Source organism: Lepidochelys kempii, chromosome 8, assembly GCF_965140285.1.
Source record: "Lepidochelys kempii isolate rLepKem1 chromosome 8, rLepKem1.hap1, whole genome shotgun sequence".
NCBI classification, from domain to species: domain Eukaryota; kingdom Metazoa; phylum Chordata; order Testudines; family Cheloniidae; genus Lepidochelys; species Lepidochelys kempii.
The window spans coordinates 38,653,536-38,672,549 of record NC_136387.1 but is presented as its reverse complement, the minus strand read 5'-3'; the positions used below and the strand labels follow the sequence as shown (position 1 = coordinate 38,672,549).

The 19,014-nt window shown below is 49.5% G+C and overlaps 1 protein-coding gene across 3 annotated transcripts in view; it reads left to right on the top strand.

The window, feature by feature from the left end:
* DIAPH1 (diaphanous related formin 1) overlaps positions 1 to 10,087 on the top strand; it is a 163,968-nt gene extending 153,881 nt beyond the window's left edge. For 2 of the 3 annotated variants that reach the window (XM_073356163.2, XM_073356162.2), the window contains one exon: positions 7,122 to 10,087. In XM_073356163.2, coding sequence (XP_073212264.1) covers positions 7,122 to 7,285 — 164 coding nt within the window. In that variant the 3' untranslated portion in view covers positions 7,286 to 10,087. Of the gene's footprint in view, positions 1 to 2,858; positions 2,906 to 7,121 lie in introns of all 3 variants that reach the window. The other variant, XM_073356164.2, reaches the window with a different exon arrangement.
* The last annotated feature ends 8,927 nt before the right edge of the window (positions 10,088 to 19,014 follow it).

The following is a 19,014-nucleotide window of genomic DNA, read 5'->3' as shown; positions in this document are numbered from 1 at the left end:
CCACTCACCTTCCCATGTTCCATTCCATGATGCAGTGTGCCTGCACACGCCACACACTTTGGTCTTTCTGAGCATGCTCACTGGATTCAGGCAGGGAATTGCCATCTGGCAGTCAGCTTTCTATGGAGCATCAGCTGCTTCCTGTACAGGAGGCTTTGGATTCTTTTTGAGGAGGAGGAGCATTTCCCCTTCAGTACCTGTAAGAACAGGAAGGGAATATTACTCCATGTCTGTGGGATGTTAGGGATTGCGCCTTATGCCATAGAAGAGTTTGGGGCTTAGACAGAATGTAGTGATGCAGCTGGCCTCACATTTCCAAGCAAGACTGAGGAATAAGAGGAGCAGACCTAGGTCAGCTTTAGTGGATAGGCTGGGGCTCTGCAGAGACGATGTTGCAGCTGCATCAGGGGAACGTAGGCCCATTGTAAGTGCTGTCATCCAACTCCTTTGATTGTTTTTCAACCTTGCAATAAGGGGCTCAGGAGGTACCCAGGAGAGAGTGGTGTTCCAGGGAGCAGTGTGGGGTAAGCCATCTGGAATGGGCAATGTAGGCTTGGCTATGAGAAGTATTGCTCAGTTTTATCTGCTTAGAGACTGCATGTTGCCCTGGGTATTCCTTTGGCTTGTGGCTGGATCCCTCTTCTGCTCTCTTTATCAGGGTGTATGATGCTGTAGTTTGCAGAGGTACTCAGGGCTGGAACCTCATTTGCATCTCTGCCAGTCTCATTAGTAGCTTGTATCTGTGGGGGAACTTACTGGTCTTCATTTCCAGGGGCATATTTATAACTCTCCAGGTGCTGCATTTCCATATGTTCCCATAAATCTCCTACCCTAACTTAGTGTATTCCACCAGCACTACCAGTGCATTCTCACTGGGACATGTGCTCCCCGCCCCACCACTATGTGAGCTGTTAGGGCATTTCCTGGCCCCATATCACTCCTCACCCTAGCTCACTGCAGCAGCTGAAGAGCAGAGGAACTGTGTGTAAATCTTGTCAGCTCTGATCTTTGACTCTCTTCCCTTGGAGGCAGCTGTCTCTATTCAGAGGCGCTAGCAGCTCCTTGCTAGAATGTAAAGGAATGGAAAAGCCGACAGGCCTCTGGGGACTCTGCTTAGTAGCTTAAAGGGCTCATTGTGGGGAGGGTGAGGGTCAGCAAGGGGGATTTTTTTCCAACTACTTTGTTAAGAAAGGAGTGTAGGCCACTGTAGTTGGCAGGATGTGTGCACATAATAGCCCAGTGTCCTCCTGCAGTGAGACTGTGCAATTGTCCTGTAGTCATGGTTTTAACTCATTGATTCAGGGTTGGATTGTGACTTGAGTGACTCAGCTGGTCTCCTTTTCTGTATGCATGATGTTGCTCAGGCCATCTGCTGCTTGGGATAGAATTAAGAGAATAAAGAAATCGGTCAGGAATCCTGCTTCCACCAGTGAGGCTTGCTGTCTGGCCCACGTGTCCAAGGCCGTGTCCCAACACAAGGCGGCAGTGGTGTACCAGTGCTGGCCTCGGATTGGGGCTTGGCCTTCCCTTCCTCAGGCAAGACAAGGCCTCCGCATGTGGGGCGGAGAAGTGGCCCTGTCTCCTTGTTAGCCAGTGTCTATGCTGTCCCGCTTGTGGCAGAGAGAAAGATGGCCCTCCTTGATAAAGGTGGGAACTTACTAGTAATGGGCAATGAGTCCTTCCTCTGCCATCCCTCACTCCATTCCACAACACATTTTGTTTCTGGGGGTTGCATCTTAATCCATGGCAAGAACCTAATTTCTCTGGTTGGAGACACTAATAGCCAAGTGGCTCTGAATGCTTTACTGATCCTTTGCAGAGCTGCTGGAAACTTATGGTACAACTGTGGGAGAAACCCAAAGAGCTTCTCATCAACAGTCAGGGTCTGCTCTGTTGGGCTGACCCTGTAGCATGCTGCAAGCCTTTGCAGCTCAAAGCAGAGTTAACTGACACTAGGGAAAACACTGGAAGCTCCTGGAATATTGCCTACACTGGAGCTCCAAGCACTGCCATCGGTACCATAGCTATACTGGTGGCAGGACTGATGAGAATTACTGTTAAAATCCAGAGTGTAGGTCAGGTGGGTCCCTGGAGTTCTTGAGAAACTTGAGAGGGGGGAGAGAGAACTGTGTGTGTGTGTGTGTGTGTGAACGAGAACCTGCTGAATGTGAGGATGGGTCTGCATGTGAGAGAGAGAACACCTGCCAGAAGGAGGAGGATGGGGATAGGTCTGTGTGAGAGGAAGGGAGTGGGTCTGCATGATAGAGAGAACCTGCTCAAGGGATAGGAGGGAGCATGAGAGAGGGGTAACCTGTCAAGGTCTCCTTTGGGGGGAAGAGTATGCGTGATGGGCAGGGGGCTCACCTACTGGTGGTCGCAGTGGGTGTACTAGATGCAGGCTTCAGCTTTCTTGCCTCGTTCTCTGGAAGAGTCTTTCTAGTGTTTGGGCTGCAGACCCAGGAAGGAGGGGAGAGAAGGGAGATGTTGATAGGTTTGAAACAAAGATTGACTCCACCATTGTGTTAGCTGTGAGAACCCAGTTAGGCGGCTGGAGGGCTCCCACCTGGCCAGGAGACTCCGATGAGCATTTTGGGGTTCTGTATCATGGCTGTCCCCATCAGCAGGCCTGTGTCTGGCATCCCAGCAGAACCTCCCTCTCTCTCTCTCTCGCTCCGAGGTGTGAACTGGCCATATACAACATAGGCCATCTGGAATGGTTGGAGGTACAAAACCTCATTCAGAGTGGAGCTCCTGGTAGTGGTGGGGAGGCCCCCAGTTGCTGTCTGTTCTCTGGCTTGGGGCTGAAGGAGTGTTCTTAGTGGGATCTGACTGGTGCCTCTCTTATTTCCTGTTGCCAGACTCTCTTCTGTCACTCTGTGAGGTGGAGGAGGATACACCTGAGCGGGTAACACATGGGCATGTTGTTCTCCCCTCCCCAACTCTCGTTGTGTGTGTGTAACCCTTCATGTGCCGCAGGCAGGGAGGGTTAGAAGAGGAGACTGAGACACGCATGCAGCCTGAGGCTGCGGGTCTTGCAGTATCCCAGTAGTGAATTGAAATGGGCCTTCTTTAATGGTAACTAGGGAAGTGTTTGAATCTTGCACTGGTTCTTCCTTTTACTTTCCTATGTGAAGCATGGCCCAGCCTGGTTGCCTTTTTTAGACCTAGGGCTGGCCCACAGAGCTGGGCTTGCCAGGTCACCTTGCTCTCCGGATTTGGCCACAGCAGGCTTTTTTTCTTGCTGTCTCTCTCCTCGTTCTTCTCCTTTCCTGCCAGCATGTCCAGTGATCCTGACTCTAGTACTGCAGTGACCCATCATATGAGAATGCAGCCAGCTGACACCTCTGTCTACCCTTTTACTGCTTCAGTTATTCTCATTTTCCTCCTCCTTCTCTTCTCCACCCCCCACAGGAGCTCTCCAAGCACAGCCATAATCATTGCTTCTCAAGAAGTTTGGGTAGTGGACTAGGGAGCTTTGCCTGTATATTCCTGTAAATTTGGGTGTAGACAGCGGATTGGGTGTGCAGATTGTGATGGGGTTGGGCCTGAAAGATGGTGATGCAGGCAGTGGACTAAGGGACTGATGGAGATAAGCCCATGACCATAAGTGCAGGTAGTTCAGGGCTTATCTACACTTAGCAGCACACCAGGAGGGATTCTGTCGTCGGTTTAAGTAATCTGCCTCCCTGAGAGGTGGTACCTAGGTTGATGGAAGAATTCTTCTGTTGACCTAGTGCTGTCTACACCAGGTGTTAGGTTGGTATAGCAGCGTCTAACAGGTGTGTGGATTTTTGATACTCCTGAGAGATGTAGCTATGCAGATGTAAACTCCTAGTGTAGACCAGGGCTCAGGCTGTAGTATAAATGTGCCCTTAGGAAGGGAATGCAGGAAGAAACCTGGGAAGTCTGTAGCAAGGATAAGCCATTGAGCAAAAGGATTTAGGCAGGGAATGGGGGTCTGTGCCTCCCATTTGATCTGAGTTGAGACAAGAGACGGTTTGGGGGTGGTTCTGGTAGAGGCAGCTGATGGGAAACTGATGGGAATGTGGACTTGGGTGGGGAGAGATGTGATGGAAATAAGCCTTAGGAATGGAATACAGGCATAGGCTTGGAGGGCTACGGTAGGGATAAGGATGGAGGAGGTGGTGCAGGGAGCATACAGGAGAAAAGCTCAAAGAGGTGGTACTGGAAGCAGAGTGGAGGTTTGTGACACGGTTTAGTGATTAGGATTGGGGTGCAGGCAAAGGCTTGGTAGTTTATGGCTGCAGGATGTGGGCTTGGGCGGGTGAAATCTCCAACAGAGAGGGGGTGGGTGCAGGCAGGGAAGTGGGGTCCTGGGACAGGGATAAACACCTAGGGCCAGGAGAGTTCCAGGGAAGCAGTATCAGGGGAAGCCCAGGGGCTGCAGAGGAGAAGGATCTGTAACCAGGGTGCAAGCAGGGGCCTGGTGTGGCTGTCACAGGGAAAAGCCTTGAGTGGGTGTTGTATTGAGGATAGGTATTTAGCAGGGTCCTATAGGAGGCCCTAAAAAAGGATTAAGCCACATGTGGGGAGCCTCCACTTGGGAATTGTAGTTACATATTGTGCTTGCTGGTTGCATGTCTCCTTTGCATACTGTTGCGTATTTGTTCTTGGTGTTTGAAGCCCAATTTCTAGAGCAGGGGAGGGCAAACTACGGCCTGTGGGCCAGATCCAGCCCATCAGAGTTTTCAATCCGGCCCATGGGATTGCCAGCCCAGTGGTGCAGTGGAGCTAAGGCAAGCTCCCTGCCTGCCCTGGCCTGCGCCACTCCTGGAAGCGGGCAGCACCATATCCCTGTGGCCCCTCGGGGAGGGGGCGGCGGCAGAGGGCTCCGTGCGCTGCCTTCGCCTGCAGGCACCGCCCCCCGCAGCTCCCATTGGCCGGGGACAGGGAACCACGGCCAATGGGAGCTTCGTGGGTGGTACTCACAGACGAGGGCGGCGTGTGGCAGAGCCTCCTGCCCCGCCCCACTCCACCCCCAGGAGCCACTGCCAGACATGCTGGCCATTTCCAGGAGCAGCATGGGGCCAGGGCAGGCAGGAGCCTGCATTAGCCCCGCTGCACGCCACTGCCACCCCAGAGCTGCTCGAGGTAAGTGGCACCAGGCCGGAGCCTGCACCCCAAATCCCTCCTGCACCCCAGCCCCTTGCCCTGAGCCATACTCCGCACCCCCTCCTGCACCCAAGCCCCCTGCCGCACCACGCACCCCTCCTGCACCCCAACTCCCTGCCCTGAGCCCGCACCACGCACCCCTCCTGCACCCCAACTCCCTGCCCTGAGCCCACACCCTGCACTCCCTCCCACACCCCAACCCCCTGCCCCAGCCCTACATTCATGGTCCTGCATACAATTTCCCCATTCAGATGTGGCCCTCGGGCCAAAAATTTTGCCCACCCCTGTTCTAGAGGCTGCATGGGAAGCTTCACATTAGAAATGGATTTATTTTTTCTGTCTTGTAAAGAGTTAACTCTGTGACTGCAGTGTCTCAAGGCAGCATCTCAGCTGCTGCTCTGTATTTCTGTGTGCATCACCTTCTGCATTCTCCTCCCAACAGATTTCCTCCTGGACAGAGAGGCCTGAGAAAGTGCCTGCATGTGGGCCATAAGTTGAATTTGTGTGTGCATTTGTCTGAGAGTCTGTCTGACTGCATGCAACAGCATGTAGTGCACGAGGGTGTCTGATTGCGTGAGTTCTCCTGTGTGCACCTGTTCTAATGAGTGAGTGTGAGAGACGGTCTTTGTGTGGATATTCAGCGTATGGAGCTGTCTGAACTTGCATATCAATGGTGTTGGTGCATTGTCCTCCCTGCGTTAGTACTGTGCCCCAGCCTCAGCCATTCATTGTGCTGGAGCCCCCAGCGGGGCATAGTTGCTGTCCTAATTCAGAGCTGTTTGTTTGGCTGAGCCTCAAGCGTGATCCTAATGAAATCTAGAGCATCATGTTCTGACTGAGCTCAGGCCTTAAGCTGTAAAGAAACATCTTAAAGTATAAGAGCTGTCTGGGTGTTGTGCTACTGGACACCACAGCTCATCTGCAGCTGCAAGGCACTATTGGCTGTTATGTCCATGGAGTTATTTTGAGGGATGCAAAGTCTAGTGGGGACAGCCCTTTCCATTCAGCCTTGTGCCTTTCCTGCCTCCCTTCTCTGCTGGGAGCACAGTGCCCCCATAGAAAGCCCTTAGGTTCTCTTCCCAAGCCCAAGGGATGGGGAGCTGCCTGTTCTGTGATGATCATATTCCTGTAGTTTGGTTCTGTTCTCGGAAGTTTCCATGCTAATGTGTGGAGAGGACCTTCAACTCTCTGAAGTTCTTAACCTGTGATTTTTAACTCAGGGTAGATGCCCCTTCCCACAGTTTAGCCTTCTGGGACAGAAACTGGGAACTGGCTTTCTTGGGCTACCACCGCAGAAGCAGAGAAGTCCAAGAACATGTGCACTGAATGGTCTAGCTCATACACTAAGCAGCCCAATGACCTATACTGTGCTAAGCTGATTATGTGGACTCAGCATGTCTTTCCCATCTGTGACATCTACTCTCCTCTACTTTGCCAAGCCAGTGTAGAAGTATTCTATTAATTTCTAAAGGGCCTATAACCATGATATCTCTGCCTGTAGCATGGTTTTCTACACCATGTTCTACAGGATATTCTGCAGTCTATTTATAAATGTCCCAAGTGATGGGGCTCCCACTTTCCTGTGGCTCATCTATAGCCTCATAGATGTCACTGTCAGGAAGTGTTCTCTGAGATTTAGCTTAGATTTTCCTTTGCTTAATTCCATCCCTGTACTCCTGGGTATCCCATATTGCACTTCCCCATTCCCACCTCTTAATCAGTTCCCTTCACTTCTTGGTGTTCACAGCCTTCAAACTCTGGATGCTGTGTGGACCGTAGCTCTTTGAGAAGGGTCCCCTGATGCCTTAGGAACACTGAATGCTTCAGGAGCATTAAACAAGCATTTTTGGGGGTTGTCAGTGCATCACCCACCATGCCTCTGAGCCTGTTCTCTCTGAGCAGCCAGCACTGGAGGGTTGTGAGCTGTGCCAGAGTGAGCTTGCATAAGGGTTTCTCTGGGCTACTTCTCACAGTCTCTTCTCTTGCAGCAAAGAGAAAAGCCGGCTGTGCTGTCACCTCACTGCTAGCCTCGGAGCTGATGAAAGACGATGCGTTGAGTGCAGTATCAAGCAAGGCATTAAAGAGCAGCGAAGCATCAATGGATGGAGGGGCCCATGATGATAGCATGGAGATGATCAGCCGTTCAAGCTAGGCCTGGGCCCCAGACTAGGGCTGAAGCCTGCAGGACTGAAAGAGTTTTACAGAGGAAGCAAAATACACTGGGTCACTTTGCAATCTTTTTTGCATGGATCTGAGGGGCAGTCTGATTTCCTTCTTGCTCTTAGGGCTGCTTGTGCCAGCTTTAGCCTTATGGTTTTTGTTCCATATCTTGTCTCCAGGCTTCAATCTTTCTGCCTCTCAAATTACAAAGCAAAAAGCTTTACCTGAATGTAAGCCATGCTCGGAGCAAGGTGAGAGACACTGGGTCAAGCTCTCCCTTCCCTGCAGGGGATGGTAGAGTGTACTGGGAAAAAAGGTGCATTGATGGAGAGGTTAGAGGCCACAGCCCCACCCAAACATATCCCTGCATTGGGTGTTGCCAAAGCAGGAACATTACAAGCTGCCTTAACCCAGACTTCTTTAGTTTGTTACTTTGGGGGACGCTGCTGGGCCAGGACAGCCAAGGCACCAGTTCCACGGGTGACTTTCCTCCAGCGGGTCTCAAGGTTCCCAGCCCACTCCCTTATCACGTGTATGTGGGAGGAAACCTTATAGGTAAATTTAGCTGGACTTCTACTTCTCCAACTGCTGTGCTGTGTTCTTGGACCGAGCACCTTATCCTGTGCCCTGACTCTACTGTGTGCTAGGAGAGAAAGGGGCTCTCTAGACACCTGAGGTGGGAAGCTGTGCCCTTGCCTTCCTCAGGACCTGCTGCTTTCCTGCTCTTCACATGCCCTCCCTGTGCTTGCTCTATTTATTGCTAGCATTCCCTTAGGAGAGCCCTTCCTGCCACTGTGGAAATTATGTCATAGCAGTGATAACCCAACAGGAAGAGGTGAGTGTTTGCTTGGGGCCAAGAAGCTGCTTCTGGTGTAGTAGCTGCCTCTGCATGCTTTGGAGCCTAGGAATAAAGGTTAAGTGTATTGTTGTGTATCACTAAGTGGCCTGAGGTTGAGACATCCTCCCACCCAGTGTCACATGCCTGAGTGAAAGCATTCACAGCAGCCCGCCGGCAGCATCTGCTCAGAATGAATCCAGGCTGCACTTCTATCTGCACAGGACTCTCTCCATTGTACACGATTTTCCAATCTTTTGTGGCACATCCCTCGTGTTGCTGCAGCAAGGGCCCCAACTTCCTCGAGGCTGCTTGCTTCAGCTGTTGTGTTGTGCCATGCAGAGGAACTCCCCTCCCTCCTTGCCATGGCAACAGACAGGTGGAGCCTCCCTTTGGCTAAGAAATCACTTTGCAAATGTATCTATTTTTGTATCAGATTTTGTTTTAAAAGGAAATTTGAATGTAAGATAAAAATATCAGAAACATTTGCATGTTTGTGCAATTGCCTCCCTGCACTGTATGCCCCTCATTGTCCGCTGTAGGATGGAGGAATTGCCTGCCCGCCTGCAGCACAGCACTGTCCCTCTCTGTCCTCGCCGGGGGATTGGGCTGCCTACTTGCTGCTCTGCCTCTGGGTCCCATCCCCATGGGCAGAGAGCTGCTTCACTAGTGCACTGGCTGAGCCTGTCTGTTATGGGCATGAAATTAGGGGAGTGAAAACACTGGCTTTAGTGTCTCCCCTTCTCCCTGGTGTGAGATGATGTGTGATACTGTGTAGTTAAGCACCTATGGTTCTGGCAGCTCACAGCATTCCTGCTCCAACCTGGCCCAGTGGTGTTGGGATTGTGAAGGGCAGAGATGTGCCTGACATCCCAAGGCAGAGGGTGCGGGGAGCAATCCTGTCCCATGCCTCACGATGTTGTCAGTGGGCGCAATAGCTGGGAATGCCCATGGCTCGGCCCAGCTTCGGGCCCCTGTGTACTGAGGTGCTGCTATTCTTGTAATTTAATATATTTAAGGAGTCACGTTTGTGATGTGGCCGGAGTGATCTGTAAAGGCCCAGTGCAGACTGGGCCAGGCGCACACCTCTGCAGCTATTGCACCTGTGAGCTCTCTGCACACATGGACTGGGTGGGCAGGTGGGCTTTGCATGCACCTGTCCAACATTAGTGCCCCAAGCCCTGTACACTCTTTGCTGTGTAACTACCCTGCCTGTTGTGTCTGACCCTGAGAGCAGAGTGCCCCTCCCAGCTGCAGGCACAGCCAGCCCAAGTCCTTGCAGGAGGTTCTTTTCCTAGGGATTGCTCTTCACAAGCTGGGGTCACAGCGATAGGCTCCCATTTCTGCATTTGAAAGATAGTGAATTACAGGCATCTACTGTCCTCAGCTTATAGGACCTCTGCCCCATTCATGCTCTGCCTGTGGCACTCTTCGCCTTCCTCTTTCACAAAGGAAGGGTGTTGGGCCTGGAGCCTCTCGGCTGTGCTGGGAAGAGAAGTAGCAGCATGGGGCCTGAAAGGTAGTTGAGTCTGCAGCATTCAGGGAAGGAAACAGGTTGGGGCCTTTAGCTCTGGGGAGAGAAAGCAGAAGGGACGTTACCAAGGAGAACCAGCCCAAACAGGCTCTGATTTTAGCTCATTCTGGTATCCAGTATTCCCCTGAAGTTTTGTGCAGGTTGGAGGAACAGGAATTGAAGACTGCTGCAAGAGAGGAGTGGAGGCCCTTCTGTGGAGTTACCTGTGGTACTCGGAGCAGCAGTATGGGGCTGTGCTCCTCTGCAACCTCCTCCCCAAACCAAAGGTGTCACACTGGAGTCTTCGCAACTTTTATTTTTAAATCTACTTTGGTTATGTTTGATAACAACAACATTCCATTTTCATAGTGTTGAGGTATTTCCTGGGACTTGTGATCATAGCTGATTATTTTGGTTTGAAATGTTAATAAAAAATTGGAACTGTGCAGGATTTTCAGCCTCCCACTTCCTTTTATTAACGGCATGACACTGCTGGGCCCTTTGTCAGTGATGCAATGGCCAAGGGTATCGTGGGCTGTCCTCCACAGCCCTTTCCAGCTGCATTGTATGTGATTGGAGCAGAGGTAGAGGGACATTTTCAGGACAGCTCTCTCCTCCCCATACCCAGTCAGTTTGTGAGGAACCCTGATCCCCAGATACACCCACTCCCATTGCTGTCACATGACTCAGCAGCTCTCACTTGTGACAGTGTGCAATAAGCCTGAGCTCTGTTAGAGGATGCTCTCTAATACCCACCTCCGTCATGCTCCCAGTTGATTGTCTCATTTTATTCTAGTCTCACATGCTAGGGCTCCTGCCTGGTCCCCACAGGTATGTGATTTGTGAGCACTTTGGAGAGAAGCTGGAAATTTGAGTTAGTGAGGTGCTTGTACCATAGAGCAGGACCTTGGGAGGAGGCAGCTGCCTCCTTATGTTCTGGAAATTCAGTCTTGTAAGAGAGAAAAGAAGTGATTGAAAATTCACTGGAGGAGACAGGAGCTTCTGGAGTTCCTGGGTTGAGAGGAGGAAGTGTGGGACTGAAGCAATCTAGCTGTCGCCAGAGACAGTGGGATTTACCCCCACCCTGGAGACAGTGAGGGAGGTAAATTAACCTCACACCTCCCCAAGAGTTTGCTGGAGACAAGGACTGACCCCATCGACTGACGGCTCTACCTCTGCCAGCCACCCCGTCCACAAGCCTGACAGAGGGAGAGGAGCAGCAGCTTCACGGTAGTGGCAGAAAACTGAGCATTTTACTCCATCAATTGTCCTGGGCCTGGAGTTCATCTTAGAGCTAATAATGGTTGTGGGGCTGTGTATTACCTGCTGCAGCTGGTATGGTCAGAGATGTTGGGTGCAGCAGGCTCCAAGATAGCATGGGCATTGCAAAATGACACCAGGAGGGGCCATGTTGCCTTTCCATGGGCAAATGCCTGGCAGTTGGATACAATGCTAATAATTGAACCCAGAGAGATGATAGACAAATATGGAAGGGCTCAACAAACCCCCAGGGCCAGACCAGTGGAGACTTGCCCAAGAGCTTTTATTCTCCACTAGAATCATGAGAGTTGTCTTCCTTGGTTTTGAATCTGTGAGTGGATGCTGGTCTGGCAGCTCCATGATCTCTCCGCGCATGAGGGCTTCTTTATTTGTACAAAAAATGGAAAAAATAAAAGTTATTTTGAGTACAAAAAGATGCTTGTGACCTTGACTTTTTTTTGCATCTTGTGATTTGTTCTCTCTTCTATGCCTTCTCTGTCCGCAGTGTAGATTTGGATATAGGACATACCTGAAGTACAGACCTCTGGCTCTTGAAAACCAGCTCAGTCTAATGGGATGTTCCCCTAGGAGTGGACTGAACCCCTTTCTGTGAATCATGAATCCCTCTAATGCAGGCCACGCTGAAAAGTTGGGTGTCCTCAATGTTCTATTTTAGGGCTGAGGAGCTGGAGCACAGCATTTTTGGTGCCTTCGAGACTGGCTATCCCCACCATCTGAACCCCTCTAGCAAGGCGTGGGGTGTCCAAGAATCATAGAATCTCAGGGTTGGAAGGGACCTCAGGAGGTCATCTAGTCCAGCCCCCTGCTCAAAGCAGGACCAATCCCCAACTAAATCATCCCAACCAGGGGTTTGTCAAGCCTGACCTTGAAAACCTCTAAGGAAGGAGATTCCACCACCTGCCTAAGTAACCCATTCCAGTGCTTCACCAGCCTTCTAGTAAAAAAGTTTTTCCTAATATCCAACCTAAACCTCCCCCACTGCAACTTGAGACCATTACTCCTCATTCTGTCATCTGGTACCACTGAGAACAGTCTAGCTCCATTCTCTTTGGAATCCCCTTTAAGGTAGTTGAAAGCAGCTATCAAATACCCCCTCACTCTTCTCTTCCGCAGACTAAATAATCCCAGTTCGCTCAGCCTCTCCTCATAAATCATGTGCTCCAGCCCCCTAATCATTTTTGTTGCCCTCCACTGGACTCTTTCCACTTTTTCCACATCCTTGTAGTGTGGGGCACAAAACTGGACACAGTACTCCAGATAAGGCCTCACCAGTGCCGAATAGAGGGGAATGATCAAGTCCCTCGATCTGCTGGCAATGCCCCTACTTATACTGCCCCAAATGCTGTTAGCCTTCTTGGCAACAAGGTCACACTGTTGACTCTCATCCAGCTTTTCATCCGCTGTAACCCTTAAGTCCTTTTCTGCAGAACTGCTGCCAAGTCGCTCAGTCCCTAGTCTGTAGCGGTGCATGGGATTCTTCCATCCTAAGTGCAGGACTCTGCACTTGTCCTTGTTGAACCTCATCAGATTTCTTTTGGCCCAATCCTCTAATTTGTCTAGGTCCCTCTGTATCCTAGCCCTACCCTCCAGCGTATCTACCACACCTCCCAGTTTAGTGTCATCTGCAAACTTGCTGAGGGTGCAGTCCACACTATCCTCCAGATCATTAATGAAGATATTGAACAAATTATCCTTTACTTGCAGTATCAAAATGCTATTAATATTAGAAATTCCACTCCTTAAAGAAAAACATAAATTACCAAAATTGTCATGGACACATATTCCCCAGGAACAGAATATATGGACCCCTCAGGTCAAGGAAAGTGGTGATGAAAGAGCTGAGGTTTCTCAACGATAACCCAAAGCAGGGGTGAAGACCGGATGCAAAAGTTGTTCTCCGCACATGCCAGGGAGCTGGCTTCAAGCATCTATTCCAGAAGGACTTGAGCTGAGCTGCATGCATCTTTGTTTTTTTTCAAAGCTACCTGAAGTTTTGCAAGGACATAAAGCTGTTTCCATATCGCCATTGAGGAGGTACAAATGCTTTCCAATTCCCCTGTGTGTTGGGGCTCATGCAGGGATGAGCAATATTCTATGGCCTTGGTGAGGGATTGTTTATGTGGCTTTCCTATTTTTGTTCAAGTGGCTTTCCTATTTCCAGGATTGTTCCTAGTCATGTGTATGGGACAGGGTGGCAATGAAGGCTGTCTCCTCACTCTTTTGTGCACAGATCCTGGTGAGGCATTCCCCTGGTGTTATCTGAACGAGTGATCTGCTAAGTCACTCCAGTCCTTGACTCTGGGAGCCAGCCTTACCCTGCTCTGCTGTGAGAACCGCCACTCCTGGGCTGTTCACACACAACCTCCAGCATGTAAGCTGCTTGGATTGTGCAACCGAATGACTCTAGCTAATATCTCGGGTCCCAGACACAAGCCGAGAAACCTCCGTCTTGCAGTGTCCAGTTATGCCCGCTGAATGCTGCAAGCTTATATGAGTTCGTTAATTTAACAAAGAAATTGATATGTGCCAGGCTTGTTATTCCCAGGGGAATCTCTGACATGCTTCAAAGCAAACACGCTGCTTCAAGTAAAATAAACAAACAAATGTATTAACTACAAAGATAAATTTTAATTGATTATAAGTCAAAGCCCAAGAAGTCAGATTTGGTCAAATGAAATAAAGGCAAAACACATTCTAAGGTGATCTTTCAGTGCCCTTACAAACTTAGATGCTTCTCAGCAGAGGCTGGCTGGTTGCCCTTCAGCCAGGCTCTCCCTTTTGATCAGTGCTTCAGTCGCTTGGTGTGATGTCCGTAGATGGAAGTGAAAGAGAGAGGAAGAGCATGACAAAGCCTCTCCCTTTTATCATGTTCTTTCTTCCCTCTTGGCTTTGCGCCCCCTTCCCCGACCTTCAGGATCATGTGAGCATTACCTCATTGTAGTCCCAAACTGAGCAAAGGAAGGGGGGTGACTCACTTGAGAGTCCAACAGAGCTTTCTTGCTGCCTAGGCCAGTGTCCTTTGTTCCTGTGAGGCTGGGCTGGGTTTGTCCCATACATGCCCTGATGAGGTGTGAACTGCCCCTCTGCTCTTGGAAAGTTTTTGCCTGGGCTTCTTTTAAGTCATCAGGACACATTTTCAGCCTCATAACTAGATACATGAAATTACAACCTATAACATTACTATAATAACAATGCTCGGTGCATTATGAGCCTTGCAAAGACACCCGACATGACAAACTTGCATTGGATACTACACAATCATAAGGATGAATATGGGGGTTTAGGGTGTTTCCCCAAGATACAGAACATCATGCCTCCCCCCTTAGTTTACTGCAAGAGGTCAGTCACTGACTATCTTGAAGGCAGTTTGTGTTATAGTTCTCTTGGCATCCAGCCATTACGGCCATGCAGCGGTATGCCTCAGTTTCCTCATTCACACACAGCAAACCAGGTTTGTTATAGTTTCTCTGCTGTGATCATCTTTAAATCTGTTTACAGGAATAAACTGAGAACTAGTGTTACCATAAGGTTTAACATCAGTTACAAAATTCTTATCCCCAAACTTAACATTAATACCAATTTTTTTTATCACAGATGGGTGTTTACAAGTATCTTTATGATACCACGCCCTCTGTTCAGGTAGTGTAGTCTGAGGTTAGTTTGTTCATTACCCACGATGTCCTTTGAGTCTCTCCCATGTAATCAGTCACTGGCTTTTCTTTCCCTCCAGCGTTCCCCTCTGTGTGGGCTCTTAATCCTGTTTCTGGAATTTTGGTATCTCAGGGTCTGGCAAGATAAGGGTCCAGGAGGAGCCTGCACATTGCCTGGCCCTTTTGGGAATGGTCTCCCAACCCCAGGACTGTACATATACAGAAAATCCAGCTCCCTTTTTGGGGTTACCCTGTGTCCCGTTCCCCCCCCCCCCCCGCCCCAAGCACGGAGTCCTTTCCTGCTCCCTTTTCCTAGAGGACTATGATCTGTGCTCTGTGGGCTAGGTGTGTTTACCCTTTGATCAGATACATCTTTTCCCAGCAGCTTCCCGTAACTGCTCTGGGTATCACCAGCCTGGGGGAAAACACCTCCTTCTCTGTCAGTTGGGTCATTTGTACTCTGGCAAACTACCACCTGGCAATTTCCTGGTCCCAACTCCTCTGTTATCACAGGCCTTGGAGCTGCATCTTGATTTAAAGAGACACAGTTACTTTCCAAAAACTTATCAGAAATAGCGTCCTGAAAAATTGGAACCTGGATTGGAGTACTCTGCCACCCCTTTCTCTGTCCCTGAGAAGTCAGCTGTGTGACTGCTCCCCTCCAGGAGGTCAGTTACACAGTTCCTTCTCAAACCTTGGGTCACAGGCTGAGTGCCTGGGTGCACAGATGCTGACCCAGCCATTCTCCTAGTGTCCTGGGCATCCTGCCCCAAGCGACTACAGTAGTGGGGAGACATTCCTTCCCCAGTTTCCTCCTCTGGGCCCCCTCCTAAGACACATTTCTTTGTGCTCCCTAGGAAGGGTTCTATCTCTTCTTCATCTGCAAAACTCTGCCAGCTAACAGCTTAATCACTGACAACACCTCTCCTGCTCCTGCACCTGAGGGCATGATGCCTTCTGCTGGAAAGGAGCTAGTTTCAGCCCCTCCCATACTTGGAAGCACAGTGCTTCCCTGGGTTATGGAGTCACAGGAATCCTCACCCACCTAAGTGGTTTTTGAGATCCCCTTCCCCTTTTCTGGGCTCTCCTCTGAGACACATTTATCTATGCTCCGTAGAGACAGGTTTGTCTCTGGTTCAGCTGCGACCTGCTGGCAGCTAACAACCTGGACAGTTCTCTCCCTGGCAGGCATTACACCCCCATCCCTTCCAGATGTGGTGTTGCCTCCAGATGCAGTGCAGGAGTTGGTCTCAACCACCTTCCCACCTGGAAACATGTGGCTTCCCTCTGCTGCAGAAGAATCAAGGAGACTCTCTCGCATTCTCTCAGCAATTCCTGAGACCTTACCTTTTCCCTCGAGGGTCCCAGCATAAAACTCCCTCCTGCTGCAGGCAAATACTTTAACCTGAGCTACATGGAAAAAATCATTACCAAGGAGCAGGTCGACTAGGAGGTGTTCCATAACCCCCACAGTCCAAACACTTTCCAAACCTTCCCAAACCACATGGATTTTAGCTAGTTGTATGAGGAATCTGCTTTTTCCCACCCACACAACCTCTGCCATTTGGCCAGGTAGCATACTGGCCTTTGGGACCACACTCTGCTTAACCAAAGATATCTGGGCCCCTGTATCCCTCTGCCCCAAGTACTCCATTAATTTGGACAGCCTTAACTTGCTCCATATCTGGGTTCTGCAGAGGCTAATGTCACAAAACCAGTATGATAGGTTTCAATTGCTTGGGTGGGGGGGTGTTCTGTGTTGAGGACAGCAGAAGTAACATGAGCTATTGGTTGCCTGCTTCCTCCTAGCACAGGGCATTTATTCCTCAGGTGATCAGTGGAATTACACTGATAGCACCTTTTGGGCTCTTCTGCTTTTACAGAAGATTTGGGATAGGAGTCACCAGTAGAGGAATGTTTTTGGGTAAGAGAATGTTTAGGCTCCCAGTCCCCTTCTCTCTTCCCAGGGGCAAAATGGGATCCTCCCTTCCCACCAGTTTTAAACCCCTCTTTCTGTGGTCTGCCCTCAATAGACACCTTAGTCTGAGCATAGAATCATAGAATATCAGGGTTGGAAGGGACCTCAGGAGGTCATCTAGTCCAACCCCCTGCTCAAAGCAGGACCAATCCCCAACTAAATCAAAGGCATCAGCTAAAAAAGCCATCTCATCCACAGTCTTTACGTCTTTGTCCCATAGACACTGCTTCACTTCGGCCTTACATATGCCTAGGAAATGCTCTTGAGCAACAAGATCAGGCAGTCCCTTAAAACTCGCCACCTCTTTACCCCTTACCCATTTTCCCAACAAATCTTTCATTTTGTTTACATATTTCCCATTACTCATACCAATATCCCTCTTAAGATTCCTAAATTTAACTTTATATGTCTCAGGGGTAACTTTGCAAAACAGTATCTTTAAATTTACAATAGTCTAAAGCATCTTCAATAGGCATTCCATTGAATACATTTGAAACTTTACCAGTTCATTTTGCAATCAGGGTAGGAACTCTTTTATCAGGGATTTCATGTATTACACACAGTCTTTCAAAGGTAGTCAGATATTCAGCAATATCGTCATCCTCACTGTATGCAGGACATAAATGTTCCCATTTGTGGATTTTTGGAGTGATGGGAGTCGTTGAGGTCAGGGGCCTCTGGTTCTGCTTCTCTAGCAGGTTCAGCTGGTGCATTCTCTCTCTTCTTTCTCTCTTTCTTTTGGCTCCAGTTCTTTCCATTGCAATAATCTCTGGTGCTCCCTCTCCTTTTCTGTAACCTGCAGCCTAAAAAGCTCCAACTTTGCAGTTGCTTCACTGCTTTCACTCATTTTCCTCCTTTCCTGTTCTTACTTCCCTTTCCCAAAATAAGCAAACAGAAAATAACTGACCTCCTCCTGACTGTTCTTAGCCACTGTGCTTAAGACTCACTTAAAATTGCAAATATGCGTGCTTAACATGTGAACTCCCCTTGGAGTAACAAGCCACATATACACCCTGTGCGACTGTGATGTTCCCCTGGTGTTATCTGGACCGGTGATCTGCTAAATCACTCCAATCCTTGACTCTGAGAGCCAGCCTTACCCTGCTCTGCTGTGAGAACCCCCACTCCTGGGCTGTTCACGCACAACCTCTGGCATGTAAGCTGCTTGGATTGTGCAACCGAATGACATTATTCAATATCTCCAGTCCCTGACACACCCCTAGGAATCTCCATCTTGCCATGTCCAGTTATGCCCGCTGAACGCTGCAAGCTTATATGAGTTTGTCAATTTAACAAAGAAATTGATATGTGCCAGGCTTGTTATTCCCAGGTGAATCTCTGACACGCTTCAAAGCAAACAAACAAATGTAATAACTACAAAGATAAATTTTAAGTGATTATAAGTCAAAGCACAAGAAGTCAGATTTGGTCAAATGAAATAAAGGCTAAACACATTCTAAGGTGATCTTAACACTTTCAGTTCCCTTACAAACTTAGATGCTTCTCAGCAGAGGCTGGCTGGTTGCCCTTCAGCCAGGCTCTCCCTTTTGATCAGTGCTTCAGTCGCTTGGTGTGGTGTCTGTAGATGTAGGTGGAAGAGAGAAGAAGAGCATGGCAAAGCCTCTCCCTTTTATCATGTTCTTTCTTCCCTCTTGGCTTTTCCCCCCCACCTTCAGGATCATGTGAGCATTACCTCATTGTAGTCCCAAACTGAGCAAAGGAAGGGGGGTGACTCACTCGAGAGTCCAACAGATGCTTTCTTGCTGCCTAGGCCAGTGTCCTTTGTTCCTGTAGGCTGGGCTGGGTTTGTCCCATACATGCCCTGATGAGGTGTGAACTGCCCCTCTGCTCTTGGAAAGTTTTTGCCTGGGCTTCTTTTAAGTCGTCAGGACACATTTTTAACCTCATAACTATATACATGAAATTACAACCTATAACATAACATTACTATAACAACAATGCTCGGTGCATCATGAGCCTTCCGAAGACACCTGACATGACAAACTTTGCATTGGATACTACACACTCATAAGGATGAACATGGGGTTGTAGTAGGGTGTTCCCCCAAGATACAGAACTTCACACCTGGAACTCCCCAAGATGGGCATGTTTATAGGAGGGATGTGTCACAGTTCAGGGCAACTGCACCTGTGTTCCCACTCTGTGCTCCACCAAGGAAGAGCATACATTCTGGGCACTGAGCTCCTCAGCCTTCATGTGTCTCTCCCTTCTCACTAGGGTTTTTCCAGGCAGCACAGTTCCCTACCTACACTGAATTCCCAGTAAGCCAGACTGCCTGAACAGGCCAGCAACTGCCCTTTGCTTTCTTTCCAGAGGCTATGAACAGCATAATTGCCCACAAGTATAAATTACCACACAGCCATGGGCAGCAGATATCACAGGCCAGAGGAGTCTGAGCCTCCCCAAACAACCCGGTGTGGCCCTGCCCATGCTCCACCCCCAT